The sequence below is a fragment of the Battus philenor genome, unplaced genomic scaffold (assembly GCF_028537555.1).
Source record: "Battus philenor isolate CCGP_79_NKW_IND1 unplaced genomic scaffold, ilBatPhil1.0.hap1 SCAF_21, whole genome shotgun sequence".
Lineage (NCBI taxonomy): Eukaryota > Metazoa > Arthropoda > Insecta > Lepidoptera > Papilionidae > Battus > Battus philenor.
The window spans coordinates 942398-966683 of record NW_027181684.1 but is presented as its reverse complement, the minus strand read 5'-3'; the positions used below and the strand labels follow the sequence as shown (position 1 = coordinate 966683).

The window sequence follows — 24286 nt, the reverse complement described above, 5'->3', positions numbered from 1 at the left end:
TTATTGGTTAATATTGTATTGTACATGTATTTATAATTAAAAATATTATGATATATAACAATTTTATATAAATATAGTTAAATAATATGTGAATTCAAACCGTTCGTTATAAATATGCTCTCTTCTCTCCATGTAAACACGACACTGTTTATTTTGTTTTATTAACAACATATCAAGTTATGAATATTACTTCGCATTATGTTTTGCTCATTATTTGTTTCACTTTGACTTTACTTATTGGTTATTTATTTTATTTTATTGTTTAGAATCTATTATATATAAGTGATTATCACGTATTCTCAATATAAATTGTAATTTATTTTAATATTATTGTGTTTTAATAGTCAAAATTAATGTGTTTTCTAGATGTCTTCTAGATGATTCTTTGTCTCATATACAGGATGATCTTTAAAGAGATATATATAGCTCATTTCCTATCAATTAATGTAACGTATTTAAAATTTAAATTTTAATGATTTTAGACATAAATAATTTAACAAAATCTTGCATATTAATTATTGTTGTCTATCCGTCCCTGCAGGTTTATACTGTCAGATTAGCTCCTTGCATTTCAATAGAAAATATTTAATATTGTTACACACTGACTCGAAATGAAACACCACTGTTTCACAAGGAATCCTTTATTCACAAATCACATGGTTACCCTACGTTAACAGAAAGTATGCATTCGCTTAATCCAAACTACGCTTCCAAATCGCTCAAGAAACTGTCTAAATAACTTGCCAAATAGTCACTTTGTATCACTGATCGTAGATCTTAATCTTATAATTCAAAACACAATACTGCACTTTCGACATGGGGAGTACACCTATTTATACTCCGAATAAGGTTCTAGTAAGTTCGAGATAGTACTCGGTTAGAATTTCCGAGAACCGTACACAAAAAACTATAAATAACTTTATAGTCACGCGTGTTTACGGCACTTCTTGATCTTAGGGCTCCGTGTTTATTGTAGAGGGTTCTGTAACTCGTGCTTTGTAACAGTACGAGTATGCAGGAGTTACATTATATCATCGTCAGGGTCGCATCGAAAACGGGGAATCCCACAGAGATATAATTGATTATATACATCGAGCGAAAGAGAACGCTATACTATATTTCTCGACTCGTGATTACCTGATGACTTTTATTGGTTGGACATTGTTTTTATAGTATTAAATCTAAATTTTATTATTGTAATTATAATGTACAATATATATAATATTATCACAGATATGAAATGAAGACAGACACACGTTTATATATAACGTCAACGCATTTAAATAAGCAGGTCAAGATTGGCTTGTTTAACATGATAAAAGATGTTTATCATACGCAGTCACACAATCTTAGTGACTCTCTCTATTCAAACTGTGACACCAATAACAGGTGGCGCAAAAGTAATGTCATAATGTGAACGCATCTTAATTTTTACAAATGGCGCCAAATGTCAATGTGCTTTGACATTTATAATGTAGGTATATAGATATACTCCATCGCTTGTTGACAACTAATTCTGTATATATCACGAGACTATAATCGTCGCAGAAGTAGTTGGATGCAGGCATCGTGAGACCAGTCATCATGAAGAAGAATCCAGGCCTTGCAGTGGGCGTCTCTCGATTAAAAAGAAGAATCTCATGTGATTCACACTTTGCGCATTTATTATAAAGGATTTCCACTGCTTTCAAGTCTACAGAGGATGGGCAGCATAGCGATCGCCAACCCCCTGTCAAGGGCAGCGATTATGATATATCCCCCCCATAGATATCTTTCGTGGTGACCGCAGTGGCAGTCTACGGGCTGGAATAACGACTGCATGCTACAATAATCAGTAAGTCATGAAAAACATCAGATTAAATATTTTTAATTAAAAAAAAAATATAATAAAAACGTGCACGTATGTTTAGCGAACGCATTGTATTCTGAGTATTCGCGTCAACTCTTACAAAGCTAGTGCAATTGGAAATGACGATCGAATCGCCTGCGATATATGGGATACTGATTTTTATAGCTTTCACATAGCAATGACTTATGGTTTGTTTGACAGCTAAAAAAAGAAATTCTTTTTTTTTCAAATCAATTTATTTGTTGCTATGTATTACTGTATTTAAGTAATAAATGGAACATTCACTTTTTTGACAGCATAAAAAAAATTATTTTGACGTTAAATTTATCAGTACAAATATTTACAAAACCCGGCGATAAATATTGCACATCGACCTTTGGAAAGAGACAATTAGCTAATTTCGGCTTCGTAGAGCACTATCTAAAGAGTATTCATCCCTTTAAAGCTTTTACATCTATTATCAAACACCATGTATAATAAGAGCATATTCGTGTCATAAAATGTAAATGTGTTTTATGATTTTTATAACAGGTGGCGCGAAAGTAATGTCATAATGTAAAAGTGTATTAATCTTTATAAATAGTGTCATATGTGATTGTGTTTCGAAATATATAATGTATAGATATGTAATGTATAGATATTTTTAAGAATTAGTTTTCAAGCATTTATAAATACTTTCCATCACGCTGTATGAAGTCTTTTTTTTAAAGCTATATATTTTGAAATTGATAAACATTTTTTCTTAGTATATTATAATTACCTTATTTATTATTTCTAAAACCATACATTCATTTACAGTGAATGTAATATACATTCACATCTATAAAAATTTGAAACTTGCAACCAATCAACCTGTATATATAAATAAATATACTATTAAATGAATGTTTGTGTATGTGTCGATTGACTATTTTATTTCTCGACTATTTTGTGTATTTGTATATCTCGTGTGAAAATTTTCTTAACAACCACTGACATATGTCAGATGATAAGTCACGCTCTGTGATAAAATAATGGATGGCTAAGTATGTCAATTGGCCATTCGCATGACGAATGGACGGTGATTCGAATCAGACGGTGTTGCAATGACTTTCTACCATTTTTTTACCATCAAACATTAATGGTGACCATTTGGATTTGTACCACAATAGCTTCTGCGTTCACATTTCCTCAACCTCCTTGAGTCGTATTACTTAGTACTGCTAATGTGATAATTTTTGTTTGTGATTTGTATTCCTTCAGCTGTTGTATCGTATAGAGCTATGGTCTCATTCACCATCTTCACTTTTACGCTTTTTCTTGCTAAGCACCTGGAAAATCTACTGTCATCTTCTATACAAGGCTTTTATCAATAGGAATAGTGGTAATTGGTGGTATATCACAAGGCAGCAATACTAGAATCTTCCGTCACGTATTTAATATTGCAATGTTGGTAGTAATGGAGATATTCGTAAATCTGCTACGTGGATGTTGCCCCGTACATCGAAATAGATCTTTCCTTCTTACAACGCGATGAATCCGGGTAAAACGCGCCTAGTGCCAACTGATATGATATGTTGATTCATTTACATAGTTGATATTTTAATGTATATATAAATCGTTTAAATAGTGAAACTGTTAAGTTTAAGTAAGCGGCTATATAAAGTTCCATAAAGAAAAATAAAAAATCATTTATATGTGTTATTAAATTAAATTTTATCATAGCATTCAAGAGTTTTTAGTTGATTGCAATATGTGGCAATATATTGTTTTTGGAATTTTTGATTGCTCAAAGGTTTTTTTTTAATTTTTCGCGCCAATATATATTGTAAATTGTTTTGTGATATTAAAAGGAAGTGAGGTGATGAAGAGAACCGAATCGATGTGATTACATTACATGAAGTAGGTATGACGCCAAATGCAATTTCTAAAATGCTCCTTCTTCTTTTGGCTAATTCACGCCCCCTGCACTACCTATCCTCTTCAAAGAACGTCACGAAGAACGGTTCTTCTCTGCCCGCGACTTTAAGTATCGCACATACTAGGGCACCAACGGCCATCGATCGCAGAAGCTGGTTACTGCCACTCCAGACAGGCAATTCTCAGAGCTACATGGCTGATCTTGGTTCTCCAGCGGACCTCGTCATTTTTGATTCAATCTTAACGAAACCAAAAGCATAGACCTCTCCATTGCTATGTTAAAATTTATATTCAACTAGCTGATCCAGCAAACGTTGTTTTGCAAAAAAAATTAAATTTTTAATTAACAAATGTAAGATAAGGGTTGATCGTAGAGTGGTGAAAATTTAGGTTTGTATGTATTTTTGTATGCTGTATCATAATAAAATAAAAACCAAAAAAAATGTCTAAAAAATTAAAAATAAATTTTAGGGGTGGACCACCCTTATCACTTAGGGGTATGGAAAATAGATAGTAGCCGATTCTCAGACATACTGAATACGCATGTAAAATTTGGTAAAAATCGGTCAAGCCGTTTCGGAGGAGTTCAAGTTCGAACACCGTGACACGAGAATTTTATATATTAGATATATCAATATTTACGTAATTATTAGAACCATATTTAAATTAATTTAAATTTGAATTATGTTTTGTTGATGTGGCTATTTAAAATATGAAATATATCATCAATAATGGTTCAGAAATTTAGTTCCTCACAAAGAGGTAAGTGAGGGCCTTACGCATGACCGGAGGAGAGGCAAGAGGGGAAGGAGGGAGGTGTCTGCAGTCTATGCTAAGGGACTGCGTAATAAGGAAGTGCATCCGGTCAATGACCCGATCTCATATGCAATCTTTCGCAACCACTTATCTCTACCACAGATTATATAGTATTTTTTTAAAGTAAAAAAGTAATGTCGCATTCTTAAGTTAAATTCGCACGACTAATTTTGTAACAAGTTTTTATTTCTTATCAACAATATATTCACCTTCGTTATCAAAAACATCTAGTATATAAATCAATGCCGGAGCGGTAACAATATATCGGTTTTATTGTAAAATATGTCAAAAATGACATTACTTTCCGGTCCCCCTAATACACAGATAAAAAACATTTCAAATTAATTATTTTAGTTGAATAATCTTAATTTTATACATGTATCGTTATATTTATTTATATTAATAATAAATAACTAAATTAATATTTCTTTTTCTATTGTAATATGACAGGCCGATACTTTTGACAGCACAAAGTTTGGAGGAACAGGTAATAAATATTAATTAATTTTTATTTGTTATAATTTAAAAAAATCACTTTTTCGTACATTTTATCGTATTTATACAGGATGTTTTTTACATTAAATAAAACCAAATGAGCACCTTGTAAACTTTTTACATTTGTAAATAATGTCATATTTTATATATTACTATTACATATGTCTTAAGATCATTTATTTATTGATAATCTATTTCACGTAATGCATGTTGTATCTCTTTAGATATTAAATAAGCATCGTTTTGAAACGTATTTTCAATGTTAATTTTTAATTATTCATATTGTAATTTTTTGGAGTAATTAAAAATTAAATATATTATAATTGAATCCATTTTCGAGATATATATCCGCGATAATGAGGTAAAAAGAAAGATGATGTTTTAAATGACCTTATAGCTTTGAAGATTGATGAAGATGTTAATGTAAATAAATAGTAATATGCTGTATTTATAAGGTAAGCAAGAGTAAGCCTTCGTGACCCCTTCCAGACTTACAGCTGTGAGATAAATAATAACACCTAACAAATTCATTTAGGTATATTCAGGTTTCTCTATTGGACTATCAACCAGTAGAAAACTTCCAACAGGTGTTCTGAAAACATAGCCAAGATCGCTAGAATCCACTGAACACGGACAATCATCAGCTGATATAAACATAAGTGATTACTATAAATAATAGCAATAAATATAAATGTACTGACTTGACGCGGTCGTCCGAGAGTGCATCATTGCTTCCATCACCAGCATTGCCATCGCTGAAACCAGACGCCGTGCTCTGATGATGTTCCGGAATCTGAAATAGATACATCTTCTATAAACATTTCGATCGACTATACCTTTCATCTCTTGCGGTAATACTGCAGCTTATGCCGTTAGGAAGATATAATGCTGCTCTTATATTGATAAGTAAGAAAAGGACCAATATTTAGCCACTTCCGCACATGCAGTGGTAGTCGTGCAATAAAATGCACCGCCCGCCAGCCCGCTGATAAATGCGTATGCGGCAAACAATTGAAATCACACAACCGCCACCGCCAAATTACTCAACACGTGTTTCACCCCTCCACGGGGCATCTTCAGGAGTTATGTTACACCGATTAGTGCCAAACACAGAGTGACTATGTGTCTTATATAGATACTACTAGGATAGTGTATCTTAGTTATTCTTATATCATTGTCTTTTGATTGATGCTTAGAGATATGGGTGCGGATATTGAAAATATATTTGTTTTACAAAAGAGAGCCATCCGAACTATTCACGGCTTAGGGTCGCGAATCTCCTTGAGAAATCTGTTTAAAGAGGTCGATATTCTTACAGTGGTCTCACATTATATTTATGATAATATCTTGTACGCTTTTAAATTAAAAAAAAAGAAAAACTGTACTAAACTTTCGACTGTAAAAAGCGTTTAATTCATTTATTTATAAAATCCCGATAAAAAGTTATTCGACTACCTTCAAAACGCAAATTAAAGACGGCGGAAAAGGCTTATTATTCAATAAAGGAATATTTAAACGACAAGAATCCTTGGCAGTGATGTCGCCTGATTATTTTGATTTCATTTAAGCTATATCTGATAAAGTGTATATGTATAAATCTGTGTTAAACTTTTTTTTTCAAAAGTTGTGTTGTTGTGGAGTTTTTTCCTGATTCTTCTGCACAAGTATAACACCTTGCAAAGCAAAGTAGTGACTCTACTTAATAAAATAGATTGAAAAAATAAATAGATAATAAGTTAACGATCAATAAGAGTTCTGTTAAAAGTTCCAAAGTTGTATAAACGAATTAAATCTCTTTATCTTAATACAGAATTATAACCCGGGTCTCTTCAGGGTTTGGGTGAATAGGTACCTACTGAGTCTGGTGCTTCATCTTCGACTAAATTAGAACTTTCCATAAGGCGAAGTAGTGGTAATACGCGAACAAGGACATATATATTATACAAATTTAACACTATAATTTTTTTAATACCTTATTGAAAGATTCTTATAGAAAAACTGGATAATTATTAAGAGAATAAAATGACGAATTATTTGACAGTTCGCTGTGAACTTCGCGCGTTTAAGCCGGAATTGCGATATTCACATAAATAATAACAAAATCTAAAACATATTTCGTGTATCTCTCTCTCTCTCTCTTTATATATATATATATATATATATATATATATATATATCTTTTACTTGTGTATGTTATAAAAGGAAAGCTAGAAGCTAAAATAAGATTGAACTACCCTGAAACATATCTTTGAAGTTAACGCTACGGGCGTTCCAAACGCGCCCTGACCTATAAAGAGATCACAGCAAACTCAGTCAGAATTTTTTGCGGTGACAATATCTTTAATCTGTATCAATAATTAATAGAGTAATTTATAATCAATCTTTATAATTTTTGGTTTCTGTTCAACAAGTTGTTCACAAAAGAGTTGCTAATTTTGTGAAGTAAAGAGAAGGGTATAAAAGGCTTATATTTATTTCTATTGCTAACTTAATGGATAGCTATTGTTTTGTATTATAGCCTGTGTAGCTGAACTAGGTCGTAGCCGAACGGTAAATGACTGAACTTTGCGATCGTGGGTCGCTGGTTCAATTCCTGGGATACTTCTTTGTCTTTTCATCACTATGAACAGTCCTGCGCTGATCGCATCCAGGACTTCCAACCCACACCGCATCTGCCGGCTCGTAGACTGCACGAGCAATGTGCCATATCAACTGCCACTTCGACCAATTCCTCGAGCTACTTGGTGATCTTTGTTTCTCGTGTCTCCTCGCTTCTGTTTCGATTTTGCAGTGAAACTCCGTTATTATGTATTCCGTCGTAAGTGACCACGTGTCTAATCCGTATATCGTCATGCAATCTTATAATTCACACTGTGCTTTAATTATATAGGATACATAACATCACAATGTGATCGCAAATCACCTGCGAATGATGGCGATTATGGTATACCCCCTATAGATATCCTTGAGCTAGGTCTACGGTTTGAAACGATGAGATACATGGACTATACGTAACACAGAATATCAACAAGTGGTAATCATAATCAATCATCCTGTAGTTGAAATACCTGAGTTAGTGGTATGCAGTCGTAACTGGGCAGGTTCGTGCGCCACATGACCGACCTGATGCGACGATGCGACTAATCTGACTCAATTAACACTAATTACAGTCGCCGAGAGTTGTATGCGCTTTGTAACAATTATTTTTATACATTATCACCTATGTAACATCTTACACAAACCTATTGTGAAATTTCTAAATATATTTTTCACTTGACGATTCTGTAAATCTACCGATTGTAATTGGTCCTATTAGATATTTATGAAAGAAGCTTTTGCCCAGCTGTGGGCGTCTTACAGTTGTAATAATACCGACGTTTGATTAATAGAATAGATGCTGCGAACCTGGTGATTTGGAATACTTCTATCTATGAGATAGAGTTAAAAAGAAATCTTTCTGATAATATAGCCTGTCTTGTGGGCGAAGACCATAGTCGTCCTATACTCCTGGGCTTCTGGAGTACGGTAATAAAAAGGTTGATAAGTAGAATCAGGACATATCTGATAAGAAAGGATCGGGTAAAAATAATGATGAATGAATCTGTGATAAAATAGTAGAAATAAAAAGATAAGTAAATAAGAAAATTCAAGACAAGATAGATAAGGAAAAAATACTCTAGTTAATTAGTAAATAAATAAAAGTACTGTGTAAAAAATACATATAACATATAAAAATAAATTAGTTTGGTTTCTATATATATATATGTATAAAGAAATTAAACTGTGATACCTAGGGAAAGTAAGTCAGGCATGGAAGGCGATGTTTAAAATAAAATAAAAAAATAACAACAATGAGAAACAATGTAAAGGTAGAAAAATGACGCGTAAAATAATACGTGAAGAAGAAAAATTTATTAAAACCCTGTATAATAAAGTACCTTTACCCTCAAAAACGGGTACATGACAGGTCCTCAAAAACAAGGACCAAAAAAAAGGAATGTCCCACGAGCCGCCACCTTTTTTTTTAATAACATGGAAATATATTTTCCTATCTTTGGTTTTTCGAGTTACCTCATATCTCGAAAAAACGAAAGATAGGAAGTAAGGATGTGTAAGAAAAAACCGGGTGCGGAAAATAATGTGATATATAATAGGAAATAGATTTTAAGTTTTGAAAGTTTCACTAAAATGTTTAAAGTAACAAAAACAATGCAAAAATTTGTAAAATATTGTTTTGAAAGTTAACAGTGTTATAAGAAATGTGGCGAAGAATAGAAGGCGATGCATGGCGAGAATGTATAAAAATAAAAAAGAATAAGTGAAAAATAAAATAAATAAAAATCTCTCTACTAAAAATGATAGAAGAAACGAGAGGACCCAAAAACGAAGCCATGTCAAAAATAATAAGATGCATGTCGCACTGCAATATTTTAGTTTCTGAACGAACTGTCAAATGCGAAAGATTTAGTCAAAATATTTTGTGGAACTTTATAATAAGATCTTTATGTAAAACATTATGAAAATATTATAAATAGTAAGATAATTCCGATAAAATCCATTTTAAGCTATGGTGTCCAATTAAAATAATCATCAATATTTATATGTATATATAAAGATTCTGACAGCAATCCAATATCAAAATATTTTTTTCCTACGTTTTTGATCGCATTTTGTTATATAATTTACATTTAATACGCAACTGGTCTTTTTTATGTATTCAGACATATGACTTACAATTCTGGATAAAAACCACCTCAATAAATTTCTTAGGAACGGTTTAATATGGCCTTTAAATGTCTGTCAACCAAGACAGACAAAACAAATCCGTGATAAGAACAAATTAGAATTTAGTACGCCATCTATTATTACATAAAGACATCTTGTTAATGATAAGAGTTCAAAACTCACTCATAGATGGCGCTGTAATAAAAATCACAAATGTTACGTAAATTATATAACATTAAACTATAATATCTCTGTGATAAATCTTATTATAGTATAATATGTTATTGTAACATCTAACAACATCTTTTAACTTGAAAATACAGGGATATCAACGGCCCTGTGAAAATCTTTATATTACAAAAAATATTTTATGTTTTTGGTTTTTGTGGCCACATTCACAATAACCTATAGTGTTCAAATCCAAACAAATCTGTGATATCAAAAAATATAAATAAAGACTGGAAAATAAAAATGTACCTAGCCACCTAAGAGTAAAAAAGATGAGGAAAGGAAGGCGGTGAAAGCAAGAAGGAATGAAAGAACAAAAACTGCAAGATATTGTGAAGGTTAAAAGGAAAGAATAAAAGAAATTGAGAAGTATGAAAGTGAGTGTTGAATAAAGATAAAACTCTGAAAAAATTATGTGTGAATAAAGTCCCTGTCTCAAACAAGATAGGGGGTACGAGAGGCTTCCAATAGCGGGGGCCATTAAAAAAATATCCTATAGTTTTTATATAACTACAACAATTTAAGAATACATTATACATATGTATATATAAACATGTTTGTATGTTTTTAACCAAAAACCAAAATATTCTTTATTCAAATAGGTTATTATAAGCACTTTCAATTCAACATTAAATGTCGGCATTGTTGTCCCTACAGGAAGCTACCAGCTCGGAAGGTAGTTCTGCTGAGTGCAGAGAAACTCAACAGTTGCTCTTCACAAATATAGTTTTATAAAGAGCGCGCGACAATAATTAGCTTCCTGAGCATCAACAACATTTAATTCCACGCATTAACATCAGTATAGTATTCTTGGATATATTATTACACTTTCTTAATATTTGTTTTAAATCACTCCATTGGGAGATCTGAAATTGATTTTTTAATTATATTGTAAACACATATACCTTGTGCAATTACTATTTATTTTTTTATTTAAAACTTTTAAATACAAAATTATGTAGTTTAATGTATTATTTCTTTATTAATATAAATTATTTGTAAATAAATATAAAAATGTAGGATTTAATGTATAATAGTCGATTCAAAAATATTATATTGTAAACACATATACCTTGTGCAATTACTATTTATTTTTTTATTTAAAACTTTTAAATACAAAATTATGTAGTTTAATGTATTATTTCTTTATTAATATAAATTATTTGTAAATAAATATAAAAATGTAGGATTTAATGTATAATAGTCGATTCAAAAATATTATATTGTAAACACATATACCTTGTGCAATTACTATTTATTTTTTTATTTAAAACATTTTAAATACAAAATTATGTAGTTTAATGTATTATTTCTTTATTAATATAAATTATTTGTAAATAAATGTAAAAATGTAGGATTTAATGTATAATAGTCGATTCAAAAATAAATGTTATTACATTTTCATGCGTATAGGACATTTAAAAATATAACCTTTGAGTCCAAATAGTTGTTAACACTGCCAGAGCTATCCGAATTGCTGCTATCGATGCTGCCATCGCTGCCACTCAGATCACCACTTCTGCCACAACCGCTGCTCTTACTCAAATCCGAATCCGATTCTATCCACAACGGTGAACGATATTTGAACTTATGCGCGAACGCATTAAACCTAGACTCCTTGCTCATTTTATATTTTTTGCTAACACCACTGGCCGATATGTAAATGCAAATTAAAAAGTTACATCTTTGACAGATATTAATGCGCGGGAAAATTAGGTTATAACTCTAAACAACAATAGTATTGTATGTTTTAAGGCAATCGAACGGAGTCAAATCAGATTTAGTTGTAAGATCACGGGCAAATTCAAGAGGTCTGAATATAGGCAAATAGGTCACATGTCGGCGCGGACAACTGAGGCCGTTGACGTTCTATGCATTGTTATTTAAACTTAAGGTGATAATACACTTGGGCGATTGGCATTGATAAAATAAAAATAAACGGGGCATCCTCAGGAGATGTTACACCAAGCACTGATCATGCCGTGGAGGGGTAAAACACGTGTAGAGTAGATTAACGGTGGTAGTTATCTTTCGCATTGTTTACCACACGCGCATTTATCAGTGGGTTGGCGTGCGGTGCACTTCATTGCACTACTTCTGCTGCATAGCGGAAGTAGCTATATATTATTCCCTTTCTTAGTAAGGATGGACTTCCGCAAGGTAACGCCTGAATATATTAGATACATAATTATTTTACAAATCTAATTAACAATAAAATAACGTGTAATAAAGTGATAGAACAAATTAACAAGCCAAAATGCTTCAACACAAACTGTCAATATATAAAGAATATCGTAATACGCTTCATGCATTTACATATAAAAAATAAAATTAAAACAACATTGTGTTTAAAAATAGCTCTGCTATATTTACCTGCTATAATTGTATCGACAAAATGTTTCGTATAAAAATCATACCATAGTTTATACAGTGATCATATTTGGTAATAATTTTCCTTGTTTGTCATGTGTTTACATGTTACGTACACGTGTGATTTAACATAATTAACACTGAACTTTATTGATATAGCATGTTATTGTTCTATCTGCTATCGTTATTTTAGCACATATGCACACTACAAGGAATAAGCGTCCGCCAAAGATATCTAAGGGATTTACCATAATCGCCACATTTGGCAGGCGGGTTGGCGATTGCAGTGTGGTATATAGGTACACAGAGGACGATGCTGCCCATCCTCTGGAAACTTCTGCGTGAACAGTGCCAATCTTCTTAGTTCTCTAACGTTAGGCTACCATTGCTAGGCTATCTGCTATAACTGATAGCAGTGCTATAAAAGGTAGTTAAAAATAGCGCGCGATTATGTTAATGTGAATTCGTGATTTGGTATATTTAAAAAAATTCAGAGAATAAAATGACACAAGATTTGACAGTTCGATATGAACTTCGCGCGTTTGTTCGGAATTGCTATATATACGCAATTAATATCAGATGCAATAACATATAACGTGTATCTAAAACTCAAGTATATTGTGTTGGCAAATGTTTTATTTAAATATATAGGCTTTTACAATCCACAGATAATGTACAAAGCTTACATAGAAAGATAAAAAAAATCAAATATTTTTTGTGTTAACGGTTGGTACACCGTAAATGACGTCATAGAGCTATTTCAATTTTTATTAAATTATTTAAAAATATACCTAGTTCCGTTGAGTTTCTTACTCTGGGGCATTTATAATCTGAATATCTGGTAGATTCATCTTGACTTCAATAATAGATCCAATCCATTTGTATGATTAATAAAGATTTTTTAATTTGATAGTCCGCTTCTAAATTGACATTTGTGTAATCAACGAGCACAGATAATATCTAAAATGGTTTTCAAATTAAAATCAAAATATTTTTTAATCATTCCACACAAATTGTCGCATTGTTGTCCCTACAGGAAGCTACCGCAGGTTCAGAAGGTTCTGCTGAGAAGAGCCGGCGACTCCTGCTTGATTTCGGTTGAATTTGATGCTGTTAGCCCGAAGGCTTTTACAGCTTCGGAACCTAGTTCACGGAGCACAAGGGTCCGTGAACTTAAAAATAAAACAGAAGCTGAACAGACGCGTTCCTGTTGTACGATGTCGTTCCCACGTAGTGAACCGCTCTACCCGAGTAGAGCTGTGTAGTGTTGATGTTGTGTATGCGGCTTGGGACGACAGCGTGGACCACAGGAGCCAAGGATGGATCCGGATCCAACCTCGGTTCGCCCACGCTGAAGCCGGCGAGAAACTCAACAGTTGCTCTTTACAAATATAGTCTTATAAAAAGCACGCGACAATAATTAGCTTCCATGCATTAAATTTTTTTTTAACTATTACGAACATTTTATATTTAATATAAAATTATCTTCTTAATTTTTATATTATTATAATACTTCAAAAAATGTATTTAAGCTTCTATAAATTATTTTGCACAGATTAAATAAATATATATTTATTGTAATAAAACTCAACGGATGCAGTTGAACAACGCGACGGGATGCGGTGGGATAATTTGATAATCTGTGTCTGGACTTCGAGTCAGTGTCAACCGTCGAGCTGCCCGGACCTCCGTGGGAAGAAGCGCTGGTCGTTTATTTTTAATTTTCGAATTAGGCGGGAAAAAAGTTCTTTTTAAAAAGGCGGGAATAATAGTGCGATTTACAAATAAGTTTTTTTTTATTTAAACATAAACGGCTGTACTTGACGACAATAAGAGATGTCATTATTCCATTTTTGAATAAAGAATTAAATATCTTTTTATTTCAGAATTTAAGTTTACGCTTAAATAAATGATGAGATTTTAAACGGTTTTATTTAGTTCGACTCGTACGGAATTTGTTTATTTGGGTCAAAATTAGAAATTGAAATTTAAGCACCTTCCCGTTGTCAGATTGATCCGAAATTTGGTACACACATATAATTTAGATGACAATACAATATAATAAAATCAATAACATTATAAATCTAAGATGGCCGCCGATACAAAATGGCGGATTACATATTTTTCCTTAACCACCTCAATATCGGTATCAAATGAAGGGGCTACACTAGTAAAACACGATGATTATGTCAAAATTTAAAATTCAAGACGGACGCCGTTCCAATATGGCGGACTAGGTACATATTTTTCCACAACCACCACAATATGGGTATCAAAAAACCGTTTAACTTAAATGTATTTATTGAACGATATAAGACTACGGTATTCTTGTGTGTCACAGTCGATTCTCACTTCAATGAAGGCTTCACATTAAATCTCTTTCAGTCAGGTTTAGTGCTGCAGCTTATGCTGTTAGGAAGATAAAACGCTACTCTGGTAATAATACTGCTAGGATAGTGTATTTTAGTTATTTCTTCAGAATTATGTCCTATGGAATGATGCTTTAGGGTAGACTTGCGGATATTGAAAACATATTTGTTTTTTAAAAGAGCGCCATCCGAGCTATTCACGGCTTAGGGTCGCGAATCTCATTGAGAAGTCGGTTTAAAGAGGTCAATATTATTACAGCGGCCTTTAAATATATTTATGATAATATTTTGTACGTTTATAATAATTATAATAAATTTAAAAATACGGGACATTAATTTACAAGGCACCGTGAAAAACTGTCTGTACCAAAGTTTCGACTGCAAAAAGTAGATTCATTTGCACTAAACGGAATGGGATTTCTTAATAAAATATTGGACTTATTGAACTACCATTTACAAAATTATGTGCATATTAAAAATAAATAGACGGAAAAGGATTATTATTCAAAAATCGAATATATAAATGACAAGAATCCTTGGCAGCGATGTCGCCTGATTATTTTGTTTTCATTTAGCCTATATCTGATAAAGTGTATATGTATAAATCTGTGTTAAACTTTTATTAAAAGATGTGTTGTCATGAAGTTCCTTAATGCTTCTTCTCCACAATTATAACACCTTCCGAAGTAGAGTAGAGTCAAAAATAAATTAAGTAAGGAAAGGACCAATATATAGCTACTTCCGCCAATGCAGTAGTAGTCGTGCTATAAAGTGCACCGCCCGCCAGTCCGTTGATAAATGCGTATGCGGCAAACAATGTGAATTACACAACCGTCACCGCCAAATTACTAAACACGTGTTTCACCCCTCCACGGGGCATCATCAGGAGTTATGTTACACCGATCAGTGCCAAACACAGAGTGATTATGTGTATATATTTAACGGTGGTGAAATCACTCAATACGTGTTTCACCCCTCCACGGGGCATCCTCAGGAGTAATGTTACACCGATTAGTGTTTGGCACTAGCCGCATGCGCATTTATAAGCGGGCTGGCGGGCGGTGCACTTTTTTGCACGACTTCTGCTGCATGGCGGAAGTAGCTATATATTAGTCCTTTTCTTACTTACAGTGTTTCTTATACGTTCGACGAACTTTTACTCAATGATCTATCTCCTATGGGAGCGATAATCAGGTTCCTGACAGCCAATCATATTTATAAACAAAGATTTCGTTGTCCAAAGTTGGAATACATACCTACTTAGAGATAGATTCTTGACAGTCTGTTGAAAATTTTCCCCATGATTTATGACGACTTTGATATATAATAATCATAGTACGTTTAACTTACAGTCATAAATAAAGGATAAAAATTCATTTCGCAAATAGTATATATGTAGTAAGATCTCTTTAGTTACACTATTTTATCAACAGCTAAGACAAATATCGGTAAACGTGCACCCTTATACAGAATGTGTGACCTCCACAATTCATATATTAGTGAAATTGATATATTCTCGTACTCTCTAGTATCTTTCAAAAGACATTTACAGTCAAAATATTGAATATGCAAAATACAATTTAAACCTCACTGGAACGTGACAGCGCTGGATCTTTGATCCTTGTTTGGTGATGTTTTTCTTTGTTTTGTTATTGTTTGATTTTGATTCATTATATGTTCTTAGTGAGATAGTTATAAGGTAACAGTTGTAAATAATTTTATATTTCCATGTTTCTAATTTTGTACTTTCTTACTGCTTTTTGTTACTGTTTATCTCCAATAAAGTAAGTAAATAAATAAATATCTGGCTGGTTTTAATGACATTTAAAAAGAATTTTAAAAATGGAACCACAGTAAAATATTATTCAGAGCTATTTTTAATATGTTTTTCTCTCTGTCAAAATTACTTCATAAAAGAAAACTGGCATCTTGCTCAGTATTATAAGGATTATTAAAAATTAGTCACGTATCAAAAAGAGTCTGGTTTGTTAAGTTGAACAGAGAAGTATTGAAGGGAGAGTTCTCTCTCTAAAACTGCAAACAAGGCGAAGTGATAAAAGGAACTTCCTTCTAACGTCTCTCTGTTTCCACAACCAAAAAATACGTTGTGACTTATATGCTAACAAACATAATGTATGACTAAGAAGAGAATTAGGGTTAAAAGTTAGCTAACTCACTCTGCTGTTGTTCTTCTTTCTCAACGCTTCTACTTCGTAGGACTTCAGCCAATCCGGAGCTGATATGGATGCTCGTTTCAATTGATTTCTATACACTATAGGACTATCACCGCTTACTGTTTCACCTTCTTTTACTTCTTTATTTTTCTCATCCTTACAATCGTATGGTTCTAGAAATTTGACTTCAGGTGTTGGAGATCGCGGTTCATCTGCGTCTTTCAAAACTGGACTACCGAGTGTGAAGTTGACAGCTGAGGGTTCATCATCATCGTCTATATATCTGAGGTCGTTCGGTGATCGATTCGCTTCAAGGATCAATCGTTTCGTTTCCGGTGGCATCTGAACATAATCATCAGGTTGCGTTGGGATATTTATTCTCAGGTCCGGTTTCTTCCGAATTCTCATTGTGTAGTATAACTAACAAACGAACGTGTACAAATATTTTCTTTGAATGTTTAAAGATACAATACAAGATAACTTATCACTGTAACTCAAGGTTTTTGTGGTGGACACATCGAGAAATTTTACATTCACACAATAGTCTATTAAACATTCAAGTAAGATCTATTTAACACGTGTTATTGCAGACGAATAAATATATTATCCTATCGGACTCGCACCACAAAAGTGAATGCGACTATCTAGACAATGTAAATTTCTTTACATTTTATCATACGATATCTTTTCTTTGATATATCACGTGATATGTGATACGGGCTTAATCCAATTTGGATATTTGCCGTTGTTTTAAATACATCAAAAACGTATATTTTTAGTCGATGGACGCCCATTGCAAGGTATAATAATAATAATAAATCTTTTTTAATTCCTTACAAACGTCTTATAAATTATAGTCGTTAGTCGTAGTTAATCTTAGTCTTATAATTTTAAATAATAGTTTTAATAGCGGAAGATCTTGGGACCAGCGAGAAATCAAGACGGATCTTGAAGGCTCCGAAAGAATGCCGAAATTGAGACTATAGTAGCACAGCCAAATATCATTGGCGAATATAAAGCTCAACGAATCCGCTGGCTTGGTCACTTGGAGCGAATGGGATCGGATCGGAGCGTGAAGGTAGCGTACCTGGAAAAACCGAGGGGTCGAAGACCAGTGGGTAGACCCAGGTATCGCTGGATCGATCGCGTTGAGGCAGACTTGCGCGAATTGAATGTCAGCCAATGGCAGACGATGGCGCAAAATAGAGGAAAGTGGAAGTCTCTCGCTTCGGAGGCCAAGACCCACTTTGGGTCACTGAGCTAGCGGAGTAGTAGTAGTAATAATAGTTTCCTCCAAAGTTTTACATTTTACTCTATCCTTAGCAACTTGGAATCACCCGTGACCTCCGCCATGATCTCATCAGCCCATCTGGCATTAGATCTGCCTCTCACTCTGGTACCTCGTGGTCCTGTCCATTTTAAAACTGCAAGGTATAGTCCTCATATACTTAGTCTGGCCATAAATACTGTTACTATTCAAAAAAAGAAAATATTACGTTTGAATTTGGAATCTGTCATTTTTATATGATTGCTTGATGTGTTTTCTTATTTTCGCGCCATTATATTGTTAAATATTTTGTTATATTAAAATGGAGTGGGGTGATAAAGAGAACCGAATCGCTGTGATTGCCTTACATAAAGTAGGTATGGAGAAAAGTGCAATTTTTAAAACCCTCCACCCGCTTGGTATTAGTCAAATGTTTGTTTACCGGGCTATTGATAGGTACAATGATACCTCCTCTGTTTGTGACAGAAAAAGATCTGGCCGTCCACGTACCGTTCGTGTGAAAAAGGTGATTAAAGCAGTTAGGGAAAGAATTCGAAGAAATCCTGTCCGTAAGCAAAAGATTTTATCTCGGGAGATGAAGATAGCTCCTAGAACCATGTCGCGTATATTAAAAGATGACTTAGGACTTGCAGCCTATAAGAGACGTACTGGTCACTTCTTAACTGATAATTTAAAGAAGAATAGGGTGGTAAAATCCAAACAACTACTTAAGCGGTACGCAAAGGGAGGTCACAAAAAAATTTTGTTTACGGATGAGAAAATTTTTACAATTGAGCAGTATTTTAATAAACAAAATGACCGTATTTATGCTGGAAGCTCTAAAGAAGCTTCGCAATTAGTAAACAGAGTACAACGTGGGCATTATCCCACTTCAGTGATGGTTTGGTGGGGTGTTAGCTATGAAGGGGTGACTGAGCCATATTTTTGTGAAAAAGGTATTAAAACGTCGGCACAAGTTTATCAAAATACCATTCTTGAGACGGTAGTTAAGCCTTTAACTAACACCATGTTCAATAACAAAGAATGGTGCTTTCAACAAGACTCGGCACCGGGTCATAGAGCTCGATCCACCCAATCTTGGTTGAAAACTAACGTTCCGGACTTTATCAGCACTGAAAACTGGCCGTCGTCAAGTCCTGACCTAAATCCATTGGATTATGATTTATGGTCAGTTTTAGAGAGTAAGGCTTGCTCTAAACGCCATGATAATTTGGAGTCCCTAAAACGATCCATTCGGTTGGCAGTGAAGAATTTTCCTCTAGAAAGAGTTCGTGCTGCTATTGATAACTGGCCTCAACGTTTAAAAGACTGTATTGCAGCCAATGGAGACCACTTCGAATAAACATTGTATATTTTTAATAGTTATATATTGATGTATTAAACTAACTCACTATGAAAGGAATAAATGTTACGTATAAAAAAAAAATCGTGCTTTTCTTTATAACAATATTTATGGCAAGACTAAGTATATAGTCCTGCGCTGCCAGCATACGGCGACTTCCTGTGATCTTAACTATGTAGTAAGTCTACCTAGATTGGGATCTACCTCGTCTACCGGCTCGAGAACCTTTCGGAACTTTAAATCTAGATCATTGATAACATAGAATCTAGAATAAAGGAGAAAAAGTAGATTTTCCATATCATAACTTTATGGGTATGACGTCAACTGAATCTAGCATCTTATAATTTTCTTTTCAAAGTCCATCCACTTTGAGGGTGGACCACAATTTTAAGAACCTTATGCGCGTTTCAATCCTCTACGCTATATCACTTCCTTTCATCATGTCTTTTGATTTCCTTATACCGTCTCTTAGATAAATAACAAGCTTAGCTTTAGAGGTTCTGGAGTCTGGAGATATCTCAATCCATGACAGTTGATCTAAATCACGGTTGCACAAACTATTTAAGATTAGGGGCCACTCCGGCAAATCATGAACTGATGGCGGGCCGCCCGCCAGAAGTATAGGTAATTAATTTTTTTTTGGTTTTATTCTGGAATAGAATTCAATATTTTTCGAATGTACGAGAGTATTATTTTTGCTGTCGGCGGGCCAGCAGTATTCGACCGGCGGGCCGCGGTCTGTGCATCCATGATTTAAATTGACTACAGGAGTGAAAACAATCTTTAGTTGCTTAATCTTCAAGTTGGTGTTTAATAGGTTAAGTTAAATATGCCATTATTTAACGAAGAGCAATATCGGAACAGTCTTCTTCTCCATGGACCTTTGAGCAACAGTTAGGTTGCGAGATCCGAAGTAAGAGACCACGGTTCAATGATGTGAGATACTGGAACTCATTGATAGAAGATATAAATGAACGATAAAACACATCTCAATAGTTTTATGACGTCCAATTTGAGGAAAGGCATTTAAATTTTGTCACGACGTCGCGACTTAGACTATTTCACCGATCCTTTACTAGGTGTTGGTAGCATAATGCTCCTCATTTACAACAACTATATATATATATATATATATATATAACATTGGTTCTTCTAGCAATGTATCTGGTTCTTCTGCGAATGTCCTCATTAAGGCTTATCCAAGTTGGAAAGCTTAGCAGAAAATCCTAACGAAGGAACCTATTTGTCCAATTTAATGTATGCTCAAGAAGGCTTTGTTTGTTTTGATAAGACCGCAACCTACTTTCCTATTGCTTGTACAATTTATTATCTGTACTAAATAAACACGATTTAGATAATTGTGATAATGCACACAGATAATATAAGATTAGAGAAACGAATAATCTTGTAGCCCTTTGTAAAACCGTCATTGTTTGTTGTCGACAATTGTCAGAATATATCGGGTGTATCTCTTCTAGCTTTAAAGATGCAATGAGAAGAGAACACAAGTTAAATCTAGAATTATCAATTTGATCGGAACTAGAATTTGATCAAACTGATTCTTGCATATTATATATTGGATAATAATGTGAATTAATAAATAAAACAAGTCTAACTGATTGAAATTAGAAAAAGTCTTTGATAAAAAGGCTTACACGCGATTAGCGGGTGGAGTTATTGCCCCAAGCACGTATCTGATCTTCCTTCGAAGAAATATACGCGTTTAGCGAATGAATGTGATTTAATACCCGAAGCCAGGAATGATCGAAGGTGTATTTACGTATATACAAAGATTATTTACAATACTTAGTCTTGCCATAAATATTGTTATAAAGAAAAGCACGATTTTTTTTTTATACGTAACATTTATTCCTTTCATAGTGAGTTAGTTTAATACATCAATATATAACTATTAAAAATATACAATGTTTATTCGAAGTGGTCTCCATTGGCTGCAATACAGTCTTTTAAACGTTGAGGCCAGTTATCAATAGCAGCACGAACTCTTTCTAGAGGAAAATTCTTCACTGCCAACCGAATGGATCGTTTTAGGGACTCCAAATTATCATGGCGTTTAGAGCAAGCCTTACTCTCTAAAACTGACCATAAATCATAATCCAATGGATTTAGGTCAGGACTTGACGACGGCCAGTTTTCAGTGCTGATAAAGTCCGGAACGTTAGTTTTCAACCAAGATTGGGTGGATCGAGCTCTATGACCTGGTGCCGAGTCTTGTTGAAAGCACCATTCTTTGTTATTGAACATGGTGTTAGTTAAAGGCTTAACTACCGTCTCAAGAATGGTATTTTGATAAACTTGTGCCGACGTTTTAATACCTTTTTCACAAAAATATGGCTCAGTCACCCCTTCATAGCTAACACCCCACCAAACCATCACTGAAGTGGGATAATGCCCACGTTGTACTCTGTTTACTAATTGCGAAGCTTCTTTAGAGCTTCCAGCATAAATACGGTCATTTTGTTTATTAAAATACTGCTCAATTGTAAAAATTTTCTCATCCGTAAACAAAATTTTTTTGTGACCTCCCTTTGCGTACCGCTTAAGTAGTTGTTTGGATTTTACCACCCTATTCTTCTTTAAATTATCAGTTAAGAAGTGACCAGTACGTCTCTTATAGGCTGCAAGTCCTAAGTCATCTTTTAATATACGCGACATGGTTCTAGGAGCTATCTTCATCTCCCGAGATAAAATCTTTTGCTTACGGACAGGATTTCTTCGAATTCTTTCCCTAACTGCTTTAATCACCTTTTTCACACGAACGGTACGTGGACGGCCAGATCTTTTTCTGTCACAAACAGAGGAGGTATCATTGTACCTATCAATAGCCCGGTAAACAAACATTTGACTAATACCAAGCGGGTGGAGGGTTTTAAAAATTGCACTTTTCTCCATACCTACTTTATGTAAGGCAATCACAGCGATTCGGTTCTCTTTATCACCCCACTCCATTTTAATATAACAAAATATTTAACAATATAATGGCGCGAAAATAAGAAAACACATCAAGCAATCATATAAAAATGACAGATTCCAAATTCAAACGTAATATTTTCTTTTTTTGAATAGTAACAGTATTTATGGCCAGACTAAGTATACATGATCCTAACTAAACTGCAACGAACACATCACTGATGATGCTGATGAACCATAGCCTCTCTGATAAGAAGAAAAGAAAAATCGACAAAAGATGACTTCCTCTCATACTGTAGAGAAATAATTAAAAAAGCAATTCAAAAAAACCAAAGCTAAATAATATTAATAAAAATGTAAATATAAAATAAGTAATAATGGTAACAACTTTTAGTAAATTGTAAATAAATAGAATTATAAAGCTTAAGTGAAATAAATGTAAAATAAATGTAAATAACAGAAATAAAACAAATAAAACACTAATGTATAATGAGAGAGGAATGGAGGAAGGTCATAGAGCGAAAGAGAATGAAAGAAGACTGATGATATGAAATGAACACTGAATGAATGAACATAGAACGAGAATAAAAAAATAAAAAAAAGATTGTGAAAAATTAAATAAATGAAAACAAAAGTCCCTGTCCCACACTAGATAGGGAGTACGAGAGGCTCCCTATAACGGGGGCCATATAAAAAGAAAAAAAAACACAACACTAATGTCGTCCGAATTCACATCAGCGGTCAACGTCATAATTATCATCAACATAATCATCATTTTTTTCATCATCAAATAATACAAATAATCATCATTTTTCAGCCAAAGGACATCCATTACTGGATATAAGCCTCTTTCATTATTTTCCAACAAGACAGACTGGTAGCGGCTTGCTTAAAATGCCCGTCTACGTTTTTATGTATATTACTTTCGTAACTCTCATGGAAATATAACCTGAACACGAGGTAATAATAGAGTAGAAAAATTATCTTACCCCGCCTTCCGGATCACCAATATAATGCTGCTTCAGCACCTCCGACTCCAAGTTCTGGAGCGTAGGCATCGAAATAGAATTCCTTCTTAACCCAGCTCTTCTTTGTTCCACTTCCTTCTCCATCACTATCATGTCACTTGATTCCTGTGCACCGAAGGCATGCGATGTACTTGGTGGTGATGTGGATAAGTTCGTTGATTCGGTACTAGGGCTGGTCGGCTTGGACCTTGAATCTGGATCCAATGTGATGTACAGAGTTCCTTCAGGAGTGTCAACGACAATTGTGTCTTTATTCGGTGTGTGTACTGTGCCAAGGTCACTCGCGTGTATCTTCTCTTTATGCAGGAGCTGTTCCGTATCTTCTTTGTCATCTTGAAGTCGTTGTGGACGTGCTGGTTCATGGGCGCGTAGATCTGTGCACTCGTCAACGAAAGGTATGGTCGCGTCAGACCGAAGTTCAGGTGAGTTTAGACCTTTTCCAACACCTTCGAAATTGTAACTGTTGGTTGAATTGCTTGCCATTTCTCTCCTTTATTTCATAGTAGAGAACTGTAATAAAAATATAGTTATTATTAATTTTATTTTAATATCTAATTATACAAGCTCTGCGTAGGACTTGAAGTTGAAGATGTTCCATGCAAGCCGATTCCAAGGGGTCCTTCACGAGAAAGAGGAAAGTAACATATCCTCGCCAGTAAGCCAAGAGGGAGGTTGCTGAGGTTGTTGAAAATGAAACTTAAAAATATATAAATTGTAAAATAAAGATCAAATGGGATAGCGAAGAAAGAAAGGCAGAGAAAGAAGAAAGGAC

General features: G+C 33.8%; 1 protein-coding gene across 1 annotated transcript in view; it reads right to left on the bottom strand.

Annotated features, from left to right (window-relative positions):
• The window catches only part of LOC137923245 (myogenesis-regulating glycosidase), a 35634-nt gene extending 11632 nt beyond the window's left edge, over nt 1–24002 (bottom strand). Inside the window, exons 1-2 of the mRNA XM_068766438.1 lie at nt 23476–24002; nt 5761–5852 (exon numbers count right to left, since the gene is read on the bottom strand). Coding sequence (XP_068622539.1) covers nt 5761–5852; nt 23476–23997 — 614 coding nt within the window. The 5' untranslated portion in view covers nt 23998–24002. The remainder of the gene's footprint in view (nt 1–5760; nt 5853–23475) is intronic.
• Nucleotides 24003–24286: the final 284 nt, after the last annotated feature.